The sequence below is a fragment of the Phascolarctos cinereus genome, unplaced genomic scaffold, assembly GCF_003287225.1.
Source record: "Phascolarctos cinereus isolate Bilbo 61053 unplaced genomic scaffold, phaCin_HiC Scaffold_4;HRSCAF=312, whole genome shotgun sequence".
Lineage (NCBI taxonomy): Eukaryota > Metazoa > Chordata > Mammalia > Diprotodontia > Phascolarctidae > Phascolarctos > Phascolarctos cinereus.
In genome coordinates, this window is record NW_027555847.1 from 8,384,890 (window position 1) to 8,402,971 (window position 18,082).

The window sequence follows — 18,082 nt, forward strand, 5'->3', positions numbered from 1 at the left end:
TTCCCCCTTAATCTTATTGGGAAGGCTTCTAGCTTATCCCCATTATAGATGTTTGCTGATGATAGATACTATGTATCATTTTAAGGAAAGCTCTATTGATTCCTATGCTTTCTAGTATTTTTGAAAGTCCTCTATTTCACTGAATGTTCATTTTCCCCCTGAAGGATTATATTCAGTTTTGCTGGGTAGGTGATTCTTGGTTGTAATCCTATCTCTTTTGACCTCCGGAATATCATATTCCAATCCCTCCGATCCCTTAAGGTAAAAGCTGCTAAATCTTGTGTTATCCTGATTGTGTTTCCATAATACTTGAATTGTTTCTTTGTGGCTGCTTGCAATATTTTCTCCTTGACCTAGGAACTCCTGAATTTGGCTATAATGTTCTTATGAGTTTACCTTTGGGGATCTCTTTCAGGAGGTGATCAGTGCATTCTTTCAATTTCTATTTTACCCTCTAGTTCTAGAATATCAGGGCGGTTTTCCTTGATAATTTCTTGAAAAATTATGTCTAGGCTCTTTTTTTGATCATGGCTTTCAGATAGTCCAAAAATTTTTAAGTTCTCTCTCCTGGATCTATTTTCCAGGTCAGTTGTTTTTCCAATGAGATATTTCACATTGCCTTCTATCTTTTCATTCTTTTGGTTTTGTTTTATAAAGTCTTGACTTCTCATAAAGTCATTAGCTTCCATTTGCTCCATTCTAATTTTTAAGGACTTATTTTCTTCAGTGAGCTTTTGGACTTCCTTTTCCATTTGGCCAATTCTGCTTCTTAAGGCATTATTCTCCTCATTGGTTTTTTGGACCTCTTTTGCCATTTGGGTTAGTCTATTTTTTTTCCTGCTTTTTGGTGAGGCAATCAGGGTTAAGTGACCTGCCCAGGGTCACACAGCTAGTAAGTGGCAAGTGTCTGAGGCCAGATTTGAATTCAGGTCCTCCTGACTCCAAGGCCAGAGCTTTATCCACTGTACCATCTAGCTGTCCTGTTAGTCTATTTTTAAAATGTTATTTTCTTTCTTTTTTTAGGTTTTATTTTCTTCAGTATCTTTTTGGGTTTCCTTTAGCAAGCTGTTGACTTATTTTTCATGATTTTCTTGCATTGCTCTGTTTTCTTCCCAGTTCTTCCTCTACTTCTCTTACTTGCTTCTCAAAATCCTTTCTGAGCTCTTCCATGGCCTGGGACCAATTCATATTTTCTTGGAGGCTTTGGATGTAGGAGGTTTGACGTTGTTGTCTTCTTTTGGTTGTATGTTTTGATCTTTGTCATCAAAGTAAGATTCTATGGTCTGACTTTTTTTTTGCACTGTTTGCTCATGTTCCCAGCCAATTACTTGACTATTAAACTCTTTGTTAAGGTAAGGGTCTGCTTCCAGTGTGGAGAATGCACTGTCCCAAGCTACAGGGGTTTTGTGTAGCTGTTTTCAGATATACTTCTAGGGACTTATAAATTTTCAGTTCTTCCAAGGTGGTATGACCAAAGGTGAGGTGTTTACTCCTTTCCTGGTCTGTGCTCTGGTCTATGAGTGACCACAAGAACCTTTTTCTGCCTTGGAACTATGAAAACAATTCTCTCTGCACCACCACCACAAGCTCCACCAGTGCTCCTCCTCACCCCAGGACCACCACCCAGGGCTGCGACTCAGATCCAAGCATGGGCAAAGCAAGAGAATACTGACTCAGCACCAGCAAAGAGATCCCTGCAATCCTGCTCTGATCAGCCACTCCATCTGTGGGCTGAGAGCTCCAGAAGCAGCCACCATCCTGGGACTGGGGCCAGACCAAGCTCCTCTCTTACTGAGGTCCAACAGACCTTTCCTACTGGCTTTTTAAATTATTTTTGGCATTTGTGGGTTGAGAAGTTTGGAAACCGCCACAGCTCCCCTTGATTCAGTCCCCTGAGGCTTGAGCTAGGTTCACTGAGGCTTGGTCTTTGCCTGAGCAACCACGCTGAACTGTGCTCCTCTCCCAGACCGGCACAACAGACCTTTCTAATCAACCATCCAGGTTGTCTTGGGCTGGAAATTTGTTTCACCCTTTTTGTGGGTTCTGCTGCTCTAGAATTTGTTTAGAGCCATTTTTTACAGGTAGTTGGAGGGGTTTAGGGGAGCGTTCAAGCAAGTCACTGCTTTTACTCCACCATCTTGGCTCCGCCCCTCCCCCCCCCGCTTTCTAGTATTTTTAATAGGAATGAGAGTTTTTATTTTCTCAAAAGCTTTTTCTGCATCTATTGAGATAATCATGTAATTTTTGCTTTTGTTGTTATTGATATGGTTAATTATGCAGATAGTTTTCCTAATACTGAACCAGCCCTGCATTCTTGGTATAAATCCCACCTGGTCCTAGTGTATGATCCTTGTGATATATTGCTGCAATCTCCCTGCTACTATTTTATTTTATATTCTTACATTGATATTCATTAAGGAAATTGGCCTATAGTTTTCTTTCTCCATTTTTGCTTTTCCTGGTTTTAGGTATCAGTACCAAATTTGTGTTGTAAAAGGAATTGGGTAAGACTCATTCTTTGCCTATTTTCCAAATAGTTTATATAGTACTGGAATTAATTGCTCTTTAAATGTTTAGTGGAATTCACTTGTGAATTTCATCTGATCCTGGGAATTTTTTTCTTAGGGAGCTCATTTACGGCTTATTCAATTTCTTTTTTTAAGATAGAATTATTTAAGCATTCTATCTCCCCTTCCATTAATCTAGGCAACTTGTATTTTTGTAAATATTCATTTCACTTAGAAAATCAGATTAACTGGCATGTAATTGGGCAAAATAGCTCCTAATAATTGCTTTAGTTTCAACTTCATTGGCGGTGAAATAACTTTTCATTTTTGATACTGGCAATTTGGCTTTCCTCTTTTTTTTTTAAATCAAATTAACCAATGGTTCGTCTATTTTATTGTTGTTAGGTTTTGGGTTTTTCTTTTTTTCCAGAAAACCCACTAGATTTGTTAGTTCAATGGTTCAAGTGAGTTCCTGACTCTACTCCACCATCTTCAGTGCTATGACTTCAGAAAAGTCTATTGTAATGAAACAAGTCTCCTGAAATGTACATTTAGCTTTTGAAGATTATACAGCGGATGAGATTGGCAAACAAGAAAGTTGACTCTGGGAACTTGCACAGAAAGTCATAGATTAGGGCAGTTAGATGGCAGAGGAGAGAGAGCACCAGCCCTAGAGTCAGGAGGACCTGGGTTCAAATGCGGCCTCAGACACTTGACACTTCCTAGCTGTGTGACCCTGGGCAAGTCACTTAACCCCAATGCCTAGCTAAAAAAAGAAAAAAAACAGAAAGTCATGGATTGAATTTGGGGAGATGATATTTGGGTGAATGTCAGGAATAGTTGGAGGAGAATGGGTTAAGCTGAAGGAGAGTTTAGTCTAAAGAAGAAAGGAACTGGGAAAGACCTAAGGAGGACCGTGAAGGATAAAGAAGAATATAGTTGGCAAGGCAGGCACATGTGTGCTTCTAGAGTGGTTTCACTGTCCCCGATAACATGGAGTATTGGGAGGTAGCCCTTGAGCGCCTTCACTATAGAGCAGTCATAGAACTAGAGATGCCCCCAAATTCAGGCTAGAAGAGGGGGAGTAACAACTGGGACGAAAACTGAAAAGACAAAAGGGATTTTCCACAAAGACAACTTGAATATTTTCAGAAGAAATCAAGAGAGAAAAAAATGAAATAAAAATTCTGGAGGAAAACCAGAGAGCAAGGTGAATACAGAAAGAATCCACAGGTCACTCACTTCCTAAAAGAAACCTCAAGGGGAAAAAAGTCTCAGCAATGTCACAATAAAATCCATAGATTCCATGACAAATAAAGAATATTTCAAGTATCCAGGAAGGAGTTCAAGGGACCACACAGTTAGGACCACTCAAGATCAGGCAGCTTTCTCTACAAATGAGAGATTCTGTAATGTAACATTCCAAAGAGCAAAAAAAAAAAAAAAGGCCTACATTCAAGAAGAATCTACCGTGAAAAGCTTAATATAATCCTACATGGGGAAGGGGGGGAGGGGGAAGAGGGGAATGGACTTTTAATGGTAAAGAAGATTTTCAAGCATTTCTGATAAAACAAAACAAAACAGTAGGAACTTAGAAACAAAAACCCAAGAGAATGGAGAAACCCAGAAAGGTGAATGTATCTGAGCAACAGGAAGGGAGCTGTGTGATGATATAGTGCTAACATTCTAATAGGGAGAGAAGAAAGAATTTCCCCTTCAGAAACTCGTCTTCAAAGAGTATTGAGGAAGTTCAATTTTTTTTTAACAAAAAAAGGAATTGGGTGATAAATTGATTTTGTTGAGAGTATAAGGAGGGTATGGAAAATGGGGGAGTTAAAAAGAATACGCTAGTGTAGAAAGCAGGGAAAAGGAAGTGGAACTTGTTATTTTTCATAATTGGAGTATGTGATTGGAAGAGTAAACAAACATGGAGGAAGGGATGGAAGGAATAGGCATTAACCTCATTCTTCACTGAAACAGACAAAGAAGGGTTATATACATACACACAACAATTTGTTTTGTGTAGAAAGACAAAAAAATCAAAGAAACAAGTAGGGATAAGGAAGGTTAAGAGACAGAATGAAAACGGAGAAAATGGACTTAAGTGAAGCAAATGTTCTGATCCTTAAAAAGGAAGCTGGCTATTAAAGGGAAAAGAGAAAAAAAAAACCTAGAATGGAAGTGAGAAGAGGTCTATCAAAAAGGGAATGACTGGATATAAAGGGAATGTGAATATCTACAACATTGTGCCAGAAGAAACAACCAAAAAGGGGGCGTCAAACAATTGTGGGACATGCTAACCGATGCGAAGGGAAGTAAGCTGAGCCAGAGTAATTTACACAAGGACGACATCCCTGTAAAGAAAACATGATTTTGAAAGACTTAAGAACCGTGATCAACACAGTGACCAATCGTGTCACTGGAGGACCTATAATGAAGTCTGTTCACCACCTACTGACAGAAAGCTGACATACACTTTCGGACATGGCCACTGCAGAATCTGTTTTGACTTGTTTATCATTTGTGATTTCCTTTCCTCTCATGGTTTTTTGTTTTTGTTTTTTTGTTTTTGGTGAAGCAATTGGGATTAAATGACTGGCCCAGGGTCACACAGTTAGGGTCAAATGTCTGAGGCAAAATTTGAACTCAAGTCCTCCTGACTCCAGGGCTGGTGTTCTATCCGCTGAGCCACCTAGCTGCCCCTCCTTCCAGTTTTCAATTGGGAGGGAGGGGTTGGAGTAGAAGAGGGAGGTGGGGAGAGAGAGGGGGAGAGGGAGGAGACTGAAAACTTTTTTTAAAAATGCACAGAAAAGAACAGAAGAACGTTCAGAAGGAAGCAAAGACATAGGACAGTTGTGAAAGTAGCATGTACACTTTATTATATGCTTTTTTTTTAAGGCAAGCAGTGTGAAATGAAGATTTCCATTTCATATGCAATCTTTTATGTTCTGATGTGTATATGGAAATGACCACCTGGGGGGGATAGTTTAGAATTTGAAGAATTAAAAAGAGAACACACCTCCCTCCCTGATTTGAAGAGGTAGGCGATGATGAGTACGGAACCTGGGTATACTGGCAGACTCAGCTGAGGTACTGACCAGTTTTGCTGAGACGATATTTTTCCCTCTCGTTAATTCTTCATTATAGAGGCTCACTCTGGATAGAGGGAGAGGGATAGGTTGGGAAATGAATCTGATATAAAAATAAAAGTTAACAATAAAAAATTTGCAAGTTTGGAAAAAGGCATAGTGCAGTAATCATAATGAGGGATTTCAGTTATTCAAACCTCTGCAGCTGGGTTGCTCAGTGGATAGGGTGCTTAGGCCCGGAGTCAGGAAGGCCTGAGTTTAAATCTAGCCTCAGACACTGACTAGCTGTGTGACCCTGAGCAAGTCACTTTACTTCTGTTTGCCTCTGTTTCCTCATCTATAAAAAGGGGATAATAATAGCATCTATCTTCCAGAGCTGTTGTGAGGATCAAATAAAGTACCTACTTAAACACAACACCTGGAACGCAGTGCTTTATTTATTATCTATTAGGATGGTTCTTCTTGCTTCTCCTATTTACCTTATTATAGTCAGTGCATTTTGCTTTCCTGGGGCTGCTGATTTCAGTCTGCTAGCAGTCCATGTAGGTCTCTCTATAGGCTTCTAGGAGAGCCCTGGGCCCTGGCAGCCATGGTCCAGGGAAGCAAGCCCAGTGGGTTTGGGCCCTGGCATGCAGCAGATTCTATAGCCCCAACCTCCTCAGAAGCCACAGTTAATGAAAACCAAGAAAAGGAAACTGTTGCCACCAAACCCCACATTGCCCAGCAAAGGGCTCACCATTGCAAAGGAATCTGGTTTTTTGTTTGTTTTTGGTTTTTTGTTTTCTGGTGAGACAATCGGGGTTAAGTGACTTGCCCAGGGTTGCACAGCTAGTAAGTGTCAAGTGTCTGAGGCCAGATTTGAACTCAGGTCCTCCTGACTCCAAGGCCAAAGCTCTATCCACTGCACAACCCAGCCATCCCAATCTGGTTTTAGAAACAGAAATAAGGAGCTGCCACCCCTTAAGGATGATGAGATCTTTCACTCAGACCCTCAGCTGAAACTTCCTGTACATGTTTTCTCCTATTAAAATGTGAAGTCTCTGCCTTGCTTTTCTACTTACATTCTCCATGCTCTATACTTTTACAGTAAGTGCTTAACAAATGTTTTTTCATTCATTCATTCACCTATCTCTTACAGCACAGTAACATTCCAGTTCATTCATTTCCCATAATCTGTTTATCCAGTCCCTGGTTAACTAGCATCGACTATACTTCCAGTTCTTTGCTACCATACAAAGTTCTGTGAAAGTCCACTAGTAGGGGGAGTGGGGGTGGGGAAGGGCAGAAAGTCTGTCTTTGACCTCCTTAGTCAGCCAAGGTGACTCCAACACTGCCCAATAGCATCAATGTCAAGTTCTCAGGGATGAAACTCCTGTCACAAAGGGAAATAATGAGGGTTTTTAGTGGGCTGCAAATTAAGCACGGGACAGTCAGGTGACATGGCAGCTCAAGGAGTCACTGTCAACCACAAAGTGCAAAGAATGCTAGTTCTCCAGTACATTTCACCCCCATTTTGCAACAGATGTTACAAAAGTAGACGACAGTCTGGGAAAGCATATGCTAGCCTCTCCAGGGCTTTTGCCTGCAAACTTAAGGAGGCTGGGGACAGTTGAGGTCATTCCCAGTGGCACTACTTAGAGATGTGTGGTAGCCAAGAAACTAATTTAAAAGAAACATACTGTGTTCTTTTCCCCTGTTTTCTCTTGCATTACAGTACATAACTGTATTCCAGCATGATGGACAGAGCAAACAAGTTTAGGCTTTACCAACTATTCTAAGAGTTTGATTGGCTCATAAACGGGATGGGTGGGGTGAAGAACATAAATTAGGGTTATCCAAGAAAGAGATTCTCTAACAGGCTTCAACAATAGTTTAGATAGCAGTTTCTGCTTCCAGTTTTGCTTTTATTTCGTGGGTAAAACTTAGGTGTGTTACTATTCTTACACAGCACTTTTCTTGTCTTCCAACAAAGGTCTAGAATGACGAACACCTTCACTGAATGCCTACGTAGGATTTGAGTAAAGCCAATCTAACACCACCAGAGCGTTAAAAACCTACTACATGAATGGTTTGAGCTCCTGGGACTATGGACATGAAAGAAACGTACTCAGTGACTGCTCTAAATGAGCGTACCGTCCAACAGAACATATATTTCTGACTCATCCATGACAGCCAAGTGCTAGAACTTGTAGTCAGGGAGATCCTGGTTTGAGCTCCTGGGACTATGGACATGAAAGAAACGTACTCAGTGACTGCTCTAAATGAGCGTACCGTCCAATAGAACATATATTTCTGACTCATCCATGACAGCCAAGTGCTAGAACTTGTAGTCAGGGAGATCCTGGTCTAGACTGTTTGACCTCTCTGAGCCTGTTTCCTCCTGTGTAAAATGGGGATAATAATAATAGCTAACATTTACATAGCACCTTAAGGTTTGCAAAGCACTTTATATATTGGATCTCACTTGACCCTCAGAGCAGCACTGTAGGGTAGATTCTATTAATATTCCCATTTTACACATGAGGACACTGAGGCAGACAGAGGTTAAGTGACCTGCCCAGGGTCACATAAATGTCTGCAGCCAGATTTGTACTCAGGTTTTCCTGACTCCTGGGCCCAGAGCTCTCTCCAGTGCACATCTAGCTGCAGCCAAATGCACGCAGGCAGTAAGGATCAGAGGCTAGAATTGATGTAATCACAAGATTAAGAGCTAAAAAGAACATCATGTAGTCTAAACTCTCATTTTATAAGAAAGGAAACTGAGGCCAAGAGAGGTAAAGAGACTTGTCCAAGGTCACAAGGACAGTGAATGGCAGAGCTGGGATTTGATCCTCCAAGGCTCTGACTCCAAGTACACTAAGCGCCCTTTCCACACCCAGGGGTAATGTTGGAGAATGGGATTTGACTTCAGGCCCCAGGATTGATCAGCATTCAAGATCTCTATTAGACAGAAGGCAAGAAAAGTTCTATGAAAACTAGCAATCTAATGCTCAGGAAGAAAGAATTCAGGGAGGCTCCCCTAGAGAAAGCTTTGCACTAGAGAGGAGGAGACAGGAGCAAAGAGTAAAGTCCAGTGTTCACCTGAGTAAGCCAGAATTTCACCAAATTCCCAGTATGGGGTGGATGGGAGAAACCTAAGGGGAAATGACTCAGCTTTGGGTTTAGGAAGAGGAGGGGAGGGGCCCAGACCTGTAATTTAATTGGTCAAGGGAATTCTCCGTAAGGACATTCCCTCTATCAAGAAAGAACAGCAGCATGTGGTAGAGAATTGTCTGGGGTACTGAAGGATTAAGCGATTGCTCAGGACCACACAACCAGTAGGTGTGAGAGAGGGGAAGAACAGGGAGAAGGGAAGGGAAGGAAAGAGAATCAACATAGATATAGTGTCTCATATAAGCCAGGCACTGAGCTAAGGCCTTTTTTTTTTTTTTGGTACAACTGTGGTGTTTAAAAAAAAGTGTGAGAGGTATCGTTTCTGGGTAATTTAATCATTTTATTAATAAAGCCAGCACATTTATTAATAAAAGGATGGTCATTTGGCCATCTCTCTTAGACCAAAAGAGCCCTAATGGCTCACAGTTTATATGCCCTTGGAAGAGCAGGCATTCAATCAATTCTGATGGCTAACAATTAAGGAGAAAATGAATATTACAATGAGAGGGTGGGCTATACATTACAATGAAGGTCTTGGAGTAGTGACTTGGGTCACCCAAGTCATAGTCAAAGATTGAGCAATTCCTATATCACCTGCCTGACAAAAGGGAGGATCCACATTTTCCCAGACCAGTCTGAGCAAACACAATGATCAGGTAGGCACCCATTAGGGCAGCTAGGTGGTGCAGTGGATAGATCATCAGCCCTGGAGTCAGGAGGACCCGAGTCCAAATCCGGCCTCAGACACATAACACTTACTAGCTGTATGATCCTGGGCAAGTCACTTAACCCCATTGCCTAGCCAAAAAAAAAAAAAATGCACCCATTAGCCCAAACTTCTACTGTCTGATTAGATCTTGGCTTCCCAACATCTTTAAGAGAGATTTCCCACACTTGTTGATTTCTGGATGAGGAAGTAGAAATGGGGAAAAACCTGGGTCCTAATACAATAATTAGTTAAATACAGGAGAGAAATAATCATTTCTCACACAAATATTATCTCATTTGATCCTCACAGCAATCATAGGAGGAAAGTACTTTTATTAGCCCCATTTTACAGTCAGGGAAATTGAGACAAAGGGTTAAGTGACTCACCCAAGGTCACATGGCTATTGTCCAAGGCCAGACTACAGGCCCAGAGTTCTACCTGCTGCACCAGGAGCTGTCTCAGCAACTCTTCTACGAGTAGCCTTGACTTAAGTCAAATTTTCCTGCCCCTAAGGCCAGCTTTCTGCCCGCTAGGTGTCTTCGAAACGGGAATAAAGAGTGGTCACATCAAATTTAGAGGTAGACAGGGTCTTGGAAGTCACTTAGTACAACCTCCTTATTTCTTAGAGGTAGAAACGGAGCCCCGGGGTGTGCAGGATCCCAGGTCAGCCCCTCTGCTTCCCCTCCAGGGTGTGCCCACTTGGTACCTGCACACATCTGGCGCTGCAGAATGGGGGGGGGTGGAGTTGGGGTCAGAAGGGTGCCATGGCCCAATGATCCCTCGTGGGGCACAACCCAGATTCCTTTTTGGCTGGCACTGAGTCCCAGGACTGCAGCTAATATGGTCCCCCAAGGGATGTCGGGTGCAGTGGGGAGAAGAGGGGGCTGAGGAAGAAGGCAGCGGGTGGGTTCGGGCATAAACTTCGATCTGAGGCACTGACGAAGCACCTGTGGCTGCAACCCAGAGGGCACCTGAGCTGCCCCTCCACAGGCTGGCAACAGCTTCTCTTGGCCCCGACGGGGGGGTCTGGCAGGGACTGACTACCTGGACGTGGGCAGCTGCTCCGGAACCGCCTCGGACCTCTGCTGGGGCTGATCCTCCAAACGCAGCTCCTCTGCCAGCAGCGCCGAAACACAGCCCGGACCGCCAGCATCCTGAGCTATCCGATCTAACGCGATCAAGCTGGGAGCTGGCTAGAGGGGCCCCGAGTCCGCTCGGAATCCGGCCTCCTCCCGGGCCGGGCAAGAGGGCAAGTGCTATGGGGAGCCCCAAGAGGCAGGGAAGCACAGGAGAGCCTTGGGGAGCCCTTTGGGGCAGTGGAGCCCGTGCAGTCTCTATGGGGAGACCACTAGGGCCGAGGAGTTCGGACAGGTGCGCTCAGGAGATCCAGGACGGGCACTGGAAGTCGGGAGCTCACTCGTACTAGCCTGCCAAGAGTTGGACATGGACTCGAGCCGGGGGGGGGGGTGAAACGGAGCCCCGCCTCTCCCCGCCCCGCCCCTTCTCTCCGAGAGCTCGCTTTCCCGCGCTCTCGCGACCCGGAACCTTGTGCGCCCGGAACCTTGCTGCAGCAGCGTCGGCGGGAGCGTCGGCGGCGGCTGCGGAGGAGGCCTCAGAGCGCAGGCGCGGCGCGCGCAGCCTCGCTCTGACTTTCCCTCTCGGGCGGTGGGGCCTACGGCTAAGGCGTCTCCGCGCCCGCCCCGCAAGCCCCGCAGCCCCCGCAGCCCCCGCGCCCGCATGCACCGGCCCAGCTTCCGATCGCCCACGCCTCCCTTCGCGGGACCCGGCCCGGGCTCCTGGGGCGGCGGAGGCGGCGGCTTCCGGAGCCCCCCGGGCTGCCCGCGGCCGCCGTCGCCGCGAGACGGCTACGGGAGCCCGCACCAGACGCCGCCCTTCGGGCCCCGCGCCCGGCCCCGCGCGCCCGCCTCCGGCTCCCCGGCCTCGGCCCCCGGCTACTCTGGCCCTCCGCCCGGCTTCTCCCCGGGCCCGCCGCCCAGGCCGCTGCAGGTACGTGCGGGGGCCGCTCGGAGCCGCGGGCTCTTCTTCGGGGCGGGGGAGGGGAGGGAAGGGAGCCTCCTGCTGGTTCCGAGCCCCGGGGTGGGGGGCGCCCCGCGGCCTGGCCGAGCCGAGAACCAGCGGGGCCCGGAAGCAGCCCCCGAGGTCTCCCCCAGTTCTCCGGCCGCCACCTGGGGCCCCCCTTCAAGGGCGTGGCGCTGGGGGCTAAACCCGCCCCCCATGGGGAGGGGGGCTTGTGCCGCCCTCCCCTGAGCCTCGTGATGGAGGAGGGGGCTTCAGGAGGCAGGAGTCGCTGTCCCGCGGGGTCACGTGGGAGGCGATTCTGTGAAGCGTTGTATTAGGAAAAGGGGCGTCTCGTCCGGCCCCGCCCCTTGGGGTGCGGGAGCCCGGGCGCACCCCCTCCCCTCCGCGCCCCGCCCCGCTGAGAGAGGACGGGCCGCGGCCGGGACCCCCACCTCGCGCAGACCCCGCGCCCGAAGAACGGCCACGGGGCGGACCCCCCCGCCCGGCGAACCCCGAGCCGGGGCCTCCGCCTCCCCGAGACGCCCGCTGTCCGGAGAGTGTCAGCCCTCGGCCGCGGGGCAGCAGTTCGCGGGCCGAGGCCTCGCGGGGCCTGCGGGGCTTGCTCTGAGCCCGCCGCTCTGCGGGTCCTGGGCCGGGCCTGCCTTCGTGCCGCGGGTCCCGAGCGGGCCACGCCGGGGGCAGTACTGACGGCAGGCGAGGCTGTCTGGCCTCGGTGTCCCTCGGTGTCAGGAGGTGCGGGAGGGTGCCCCTTCCACCCCTGCCCTGCGGGAGGAAAAGGCGCAGCCCCGTCAACGGGGCTTCTCTGCGGAGCAGGCCACGGCAGCGTCACTGGGGCTGTTCCAGCTTGGACTGTGGAAGTGATGCCTTCGGACTGAGAAAACGTTCTCCCCTTTTGTGTGACTTCCCCCCGTGTGATGTATTTCCAAACACAGACTTGTTTTTTGCACATAGAGCAGAAGAGGACGAAGCTGAAGAAGCAGAAGGCTGAGGGGACCTTGTGCGCAGCCCTTGGGGCTGCTCTGAGCTGGTCCCAGAGTCCAGAGCGAGCGGCGGCAGGGAGGGGGGGGGTCGGTCCCCCTGTATTCCTCAGCGAGCTAGAGGCTCGGTTCTGGACGGGTCCTCAGAGTCTGCTGGCTCTAAGTTTGGATTCAAGAGAATTTCAGCCTCATGAATTCACCGAGAATGAAGTTCTTTATCGATCTTAAGCCTTTGGCTTGACTTCTCTTTTGTTTCTATGTAGTGAGATTTCTTGTCGAATACAGTTCCTCATTCCCCCACCCCCAGCGTGGTATGGGGAGGACTTAACAAAATAAAATAATTCAGAGCAGCGGTGGAAAAACAGGGCTTTCCTATGTTCAGATAAGACACCGATGATGGTTTTGTCCAACTACTGAGTATTTAAGGTCTTCAGTTCTTGTTGTTTCTTGAAGCACTTTAGGAAATACTACCTCTCACAGGACTTGACCACATCGGCTTTTACTGAACAGTTTCGTTTTTGTGCCTGTCTTCTTGCTTTTTTAAGACAGCAGTTTCTGCTTAAAACACAGGTACTTAGCTGTAGGTGTTTACGACTTTTGCTTTTCTGTAGAGCTTTTGAAGAGTCTGTAACTAAAGCCAACAAGAGACAGGTTTAAATCATGTGATAAATAAGTGGCCATCGATCCATTTTACTCGGCGTCTATGACTTCACTTGATTTTGCATTATCACTTGGCAAATCAAATGCTTAGCCTTACTGATCTCCTTTGGGGCTTAATATTTTCACCTGAGATGTTGCTGAAGAGTGTGTTGCCCTGTGTTTTATAAGCTGGTGGAGATTTTATTGGAATTTGTATTCCACCCCATGTCCATCTAGCTGTAAGTACCCCCAAACGCTTATTTTCTTAGGAGTCTGTTCTTACTTTCTTAGAAGGGCATTTAAGGGAGCTTCTGTGGTTTTCCTTGTGCCTCGGTGGTACGAGCAAATGAAGCATGTACGTTGAAGATGTTGCTCAAACACACTTTGATAGTAGTGAGCAGGTTTGTGAACTAAGAGCCCTGCATCGCTGTCCCAAATGGTTCCTCCACATAGACTTTTTTTTTTTAATGCAAGCAGGACTCTTCTTGGCCGCTAGGATCTGTTTGATAAAACTAGTGGCATTTGGAAACGGAATGGTTAATGGACAGCACTTACACCTCACTTTATTATCAAGAAAAAATGCAAATTAGAAATGCTTCCATGTGCCCTTAAGTTAGTCTCGTCATTTGGGGGAACCTCTCCTGAAAGGAATATAAGCGTGGCCTATGCAGACTTGGTGATAGCAGAGTTTATTCTTTGGCCTTGTTTCACTTTAACATTGATTAAATAATTTTGCCAGAAAAAAATAAATTGGCAAGAATTAATTTATAATTTCTATAGATTTTTAGAAGTGCTAACATATTGAAACATAGTTTTAGTCTTACAGATTTAGACAAATGTATTTTCAAGAATTGAGGATTATATTTCTGGCTTTTTAAAACATTAAGTTCATTTTATTTTCAGTTCCAAATTCTCTCCCTCCACCATCACTTGAGAAAGCAAGAAAAACAAGACCCCTCACAAATTACGTATAGTCATGCAAAGCATTTTACTACATTGGCCATGTCCTAAATACATACATATGTAGATGGGCTTCAGTCTGTACTCCTGAATCATCACTTCTGTGTATCACGAGGGCCCTGGAACTCTGGTGGGTCGTTGCATTAATCAGAGTTTCTAAGTCTTTCAGGATGACTTATGTTTACAATTCTGTATAAATTGTTCTTGGCTCTCCTTATCTCATTAGGCATCAGTTCATACAAGTCCTCCCAGGTTTCTCTGAATCCATCGCCTTCATTTTTCATGATACAAGAATATTCCGTCACATTCATATACCATAACTTGCCCAGCCTTTCCCCAGCTGACAGGCATCTCTTCAGTTTCCAATTCTTTGCCACCACAAAAACTACTGCTATAAATATTTTTATACATGTGGATGCTTTTCCTCTTTCTCTGTCCTCTTGGGATGTAGACCTAGTAGTGGTATCACTGGGTCAGAGGGTGTGCACAGTTAAACAGCTTTGCTGACATTGTTCCAAACTGCTTTCCAGAGTGACTAGACCAGTCCACAGCTCCACCAGGAGTGCGTTAAGGTACCCGTTTTCCCAAAGCCACTCCAACATTTCCCTTTTTTGTCTGATGGATTTGAGGTGGTACCTCAGAGTTGTTTTAATTTGCATTTGGGGCAGCAGTGGACTCAGCTAAAAGCCTGGAGTTAGGAAGACCTGAATTCAAAACTGTCCTCAGCCACTTACTAGCTGTGTAACCCTGGGAAGTCACTTCACTTCTTCAGTCTTCTTCATCTGTAAAATGGGTTTGATCATATCACCTACCTTCCAGGGTTATTGTGATGAGCAAATGAGGTGATTGTAAAGTGCTTAGCACAGTGCCTGGCACACAGTAAGTGCTATACGATTGTTAGCTGTTATCATGTTATTATTTGATAGAAAAGAACCATTTTTAAAATGACCATAATGAGCATTTCCCTTTCTGCATACACATGTATGTATATATGTGTACATACCTTTTCAGAGACCAAAAGTAGTAAAGGGGTGTGTGCGTGTGTGTGTGTGAGAATGAATGTGTGTATAGATAGATAGGCTTGTTCTGGGGGCTACGTAGAGACAATGCAAATTGTCTCCAAATGAAGTGGAGATCTGGGATTTTTTTAAAGATTATGGACACTTCTTAGATTGTTTTAGTGCTGGCTGTAATACAGTTCTGGAAAAGCCCTGGCTTAAAAAGCACCTGGGAAGCACAGCAGTACCAGGGGCTCTTGATACCCTCAGATGGCCTGTTCCTGTCTAGGTGTTTACACTTTTCTGCTTAGTCTTAATTTACATACACTAAGTTAGGATTTGCTATTCTTGCAAGACATGTACTGATTTTTTAAGTGGTTATCATTTGACAATTTTGAAAAAAAAAAAAACTAGAAGCAAAGGACGTGTTTTTGTTTCCCCTCTGACTTAGAAGAGCCTTGCCTATAGGTGCTTAATTTCATTAAGTTGCATCTAACAAGTGATGTGTTAAAGGGGGTGGATAACGGACTGTACTGAGAAAGTGAAGAGGGAGAAGTGGAAAACACGGAGGGAGGGATAAGAAAGGACCTCCGCATTATTCCTTCGTCTTCTTTCCTTTAAGCCATAGAGGCTTGACTTTACCAGGTTTGGACTGAGCTGAAGGAAGCTGTTTGCCCCTGTCCAAACCAGTCCTGGTATCTTGAGGCTAGCCTCGTGCCAAACTTCAGATCACTGTGGTACCTAGTATTTCCAGATGGTTTTACCTGAAATCTATGGAAAGGCACTTCATTCCTGCCCTTGGCACACTTGTATTTTTCACCCCAATACAATGAAAAGACACGCACATCATCATCACCTGATGCAGGCGGCGGTGCCTACATCCCAGGGAGGGTTCACTGGACTTGTCCTGTGTACTTTCCCTATTCTGGCTTGCATGGAGAGGAGGGGAGGCAGCAAGAGAGGACCCTAGACAGATGCTAACTCCCTGTGTCAGAACCTCTGTCAGTACCCTGTTACAGAGTTTAAATCGAGTTAAGAACCAGTGTTTTACAAAAATATTATTTTTAGTTTTGCTCTGTGTTCATCTAAAAGCAGAAGAAATCATTTGCTTGCAAAATTTGGGGACTAGCTTCTAGAGTCAAAGCAGGTTTGGCCAGGCCTGACTCCGGTTGTGGGCACCATGGCTCTAGGTAGAATGATGCCTCTGGCCCCTTGCAGTTTTGCCTAAGGCCCTGTCTACTGCTTAGTAGTTCTTTGTTTTTGTTTTTTTTAAATGGTAACTGCCTTTACAGAGTACCAAGGTGAACATTTAAAATTGTGGCCAACACACTGGCCACAGGCAAAAGCTCCCTGGTTTGTTTCTTTACCAGTGGGATGGTGACCCTCAACCCCTTCTGCTGGAGTGGTGCACGAACAGGAGAACGTGGGGAATGTTGCTGTTGAGCGTAACCTGGCCATTGTGCTTAGTATCCTTGGCCATAATACGGAGTGGCAAGATTACATTAAATTGAGTAAGATTTTAATTTCTGGAAAAGATTCTGGAGAAGAAGCTGCATTTTCATTTTTCTCTTTAAAAAATTATTTATACTTTAAGTCTCTTTGTTGAATATTTCCTTATTTGATGATTTTTCTCCAAAGGGTTCACCCAGGACATCTACACCATTTGGTTCAGCGCGTGGCAAAGAGAAAAGAATATCTAATGATGTGGAAAGCTATTTCAAACCTTCAATGCTTGAGGACCCCTGGGCAGGACTAGAACCCATTTCTGTAACAGATGTAAACCAGAAATACAACAATGAGCAAACAGTGTTTACTGGCAAAAGGGGGAGATATTTTAGTTAAATGTTTCTAAAGTTCCATTGGAGCTCTGACTGGTCAGAAAGAGAACAAGACGTCTTTATTTTAAAAAACTCCACTGCCATCTGGATGTAAATGCTGCCTCTCTGAAGACTCACCAGCAATTGATTTAAAGAGATTTTACTAGATTCGAGCCCTTGTGGACCGTGTGCTCAAATATTCTTGTGGACTAGTTAATACTCTTTTTTTTTAAACACTTGTATTAAGAGCTTTCTAAGTCCTTGTTTTGTAACATTTTCTTCATAAAGCTTTTTAGATGTTCTATCAACAGGATTTGGAACTCATGAAATGGCCTGTTTTGTAGATATCATGCTGTTTAAAACATTTAGTGTGATTCTGTGTACCACGCCTTTTGTGATTTTAATAAGAAGTTCTACTTATCACCATTTCAGGAAAGAACTGTCGAAGTCTTTGGAAATGAAATTGTTAGACTAGTAATGCACATCTGGATGTTTGTTCATTGGGTTTTCAGTTCCCTTCAAGATCCACGCTTTCAGAATTAGGCATCATTAGCAATGTTTGCAGTTTGTTCAGTCACCCTGTATAGAAGCATGTAATGTTTAACAATAAACAGATGGAAAAATGCTTCCTTGCTACTGTTTTACTGGTCTAAGTCTCTTGAATTATGTTTACCTTGGAATTGCAGTTCAATAAGATTTATTTTAAATCAAAGGGTCCGTTTACTTTGAAAATGGAATTTGCGCTATTTGAGGTGGAGCCGTGCAGTATTATTACTCTGTCCTTGGAGTAGACATGCTGTATTAGTGATGGGATCAGTATACTGGCAACTTGTGGAAGCTTCTGATTTCTCTTCAGTTTGTGGATCTAGTTTTGTTTCACCTGTGAAGGAAGTTGCAGGAAAGATATTAGTCTCTTTTTAAATTTAAAATTGTGCATGTCCAGTCCTTTCTCCTGAATCATTATGGGCTGCTTGCAAACTGTGGATGCAGTTTGTGTGAGTCTAGCCCTCTGTATCAGCACAGTGACATAAAATAATCAATATTGATTGAGTAGATAGTGATGGGGATTGTGTTGTTAAAATTGAGTGGGTTTGTTTCGTTTTTTAAGGCTTCCAGAACTAAATACTAGTTCTGTTATCTGGAAGCTCTTAGGCACCAATGGGGCCAATGCTAACTCGCCCTCTTAGTCAGGG

At 45.1% G+C, this 18,082-nt stretch overlaps 2 protein-coding genes across 4 annotated transcripts in view; one reads left to right on the plus strand and one right to left on the minus strand.

Annotated features, from left to right (window-relative positions):
• Window positions 1–10,932, minus strand: part of SUGCT (succinyl-CoA:glutarate-CoA transferase) — a 619,772-nt gene extending 608,840 nt beyond the window's left edge. For both annotated transcript variants that reach the window (XM_020964410.2, XM_020964409.2), the window contains exon 1: window positions 10,503–10,932. In XM_020964410.2, coding sequence (XP_020820069.1) covers window positions 10,503–10,611 — 109 coding nt within the window. In that variant the 5' untranslated portion in view covers window positions 10,612–10,932. The remainder of the gene's footprint in view (window positions 1–10,502) is intronic.
• A 76-nt stretch (window positions 10,933–11,008) lies between these two features.
• On the plus strand, window positions 11,009–17,514 carry MPLKIP (M-phase specific PLK1 interacting protein). Of its 2 annotated transcripts, XM_020964413.2 has the most exons (3): window positions 11,009–11,465; window positions 16,443–16,583; window positions 16,711–16,795. In XM_020964413.2, exons 1-2 carry the CDS (start codon window positions 11,196–11,198, stop codon window positions 16,581–16,583), a joined length of 411 nt encoding a protein of 136 aa, XP_020820072.1. In that variant the 5' UTR covers window positions 11,009–11,195; the 3' UTR covers window positions 16,711–16,795. The 2 variants fall into 2 exon arrangements, with proteins under 2 accessions (XP_020820072.1, XP_020820071.1); XM_020964412.2 differs by lacking the exon at window positions 16,443–16,583 and having other exon boundaries at window positions 11,055–11,465; window positions 16,711–17,514.
• The last annotated feature ends 568 nt before the right edge of the window (window positions 17,515–18,082 follow it).

Coding starts and splice junctions, on each gene's coding strand:
- MPLKIP (XM_020964412.2), top strand. CDS start 11,196: ATGCACCGGCCCAGCTTCCGATCGCCCACGCCTCCCTTCGCGGGACCC. Junction 11,466..16,710: donor CGCCGCCCAGGCCGCTGCAG/GTACGTGCGGGG, acceptor TTTTCTCCAAAG/GGTTCACCCAGGACATCTAC.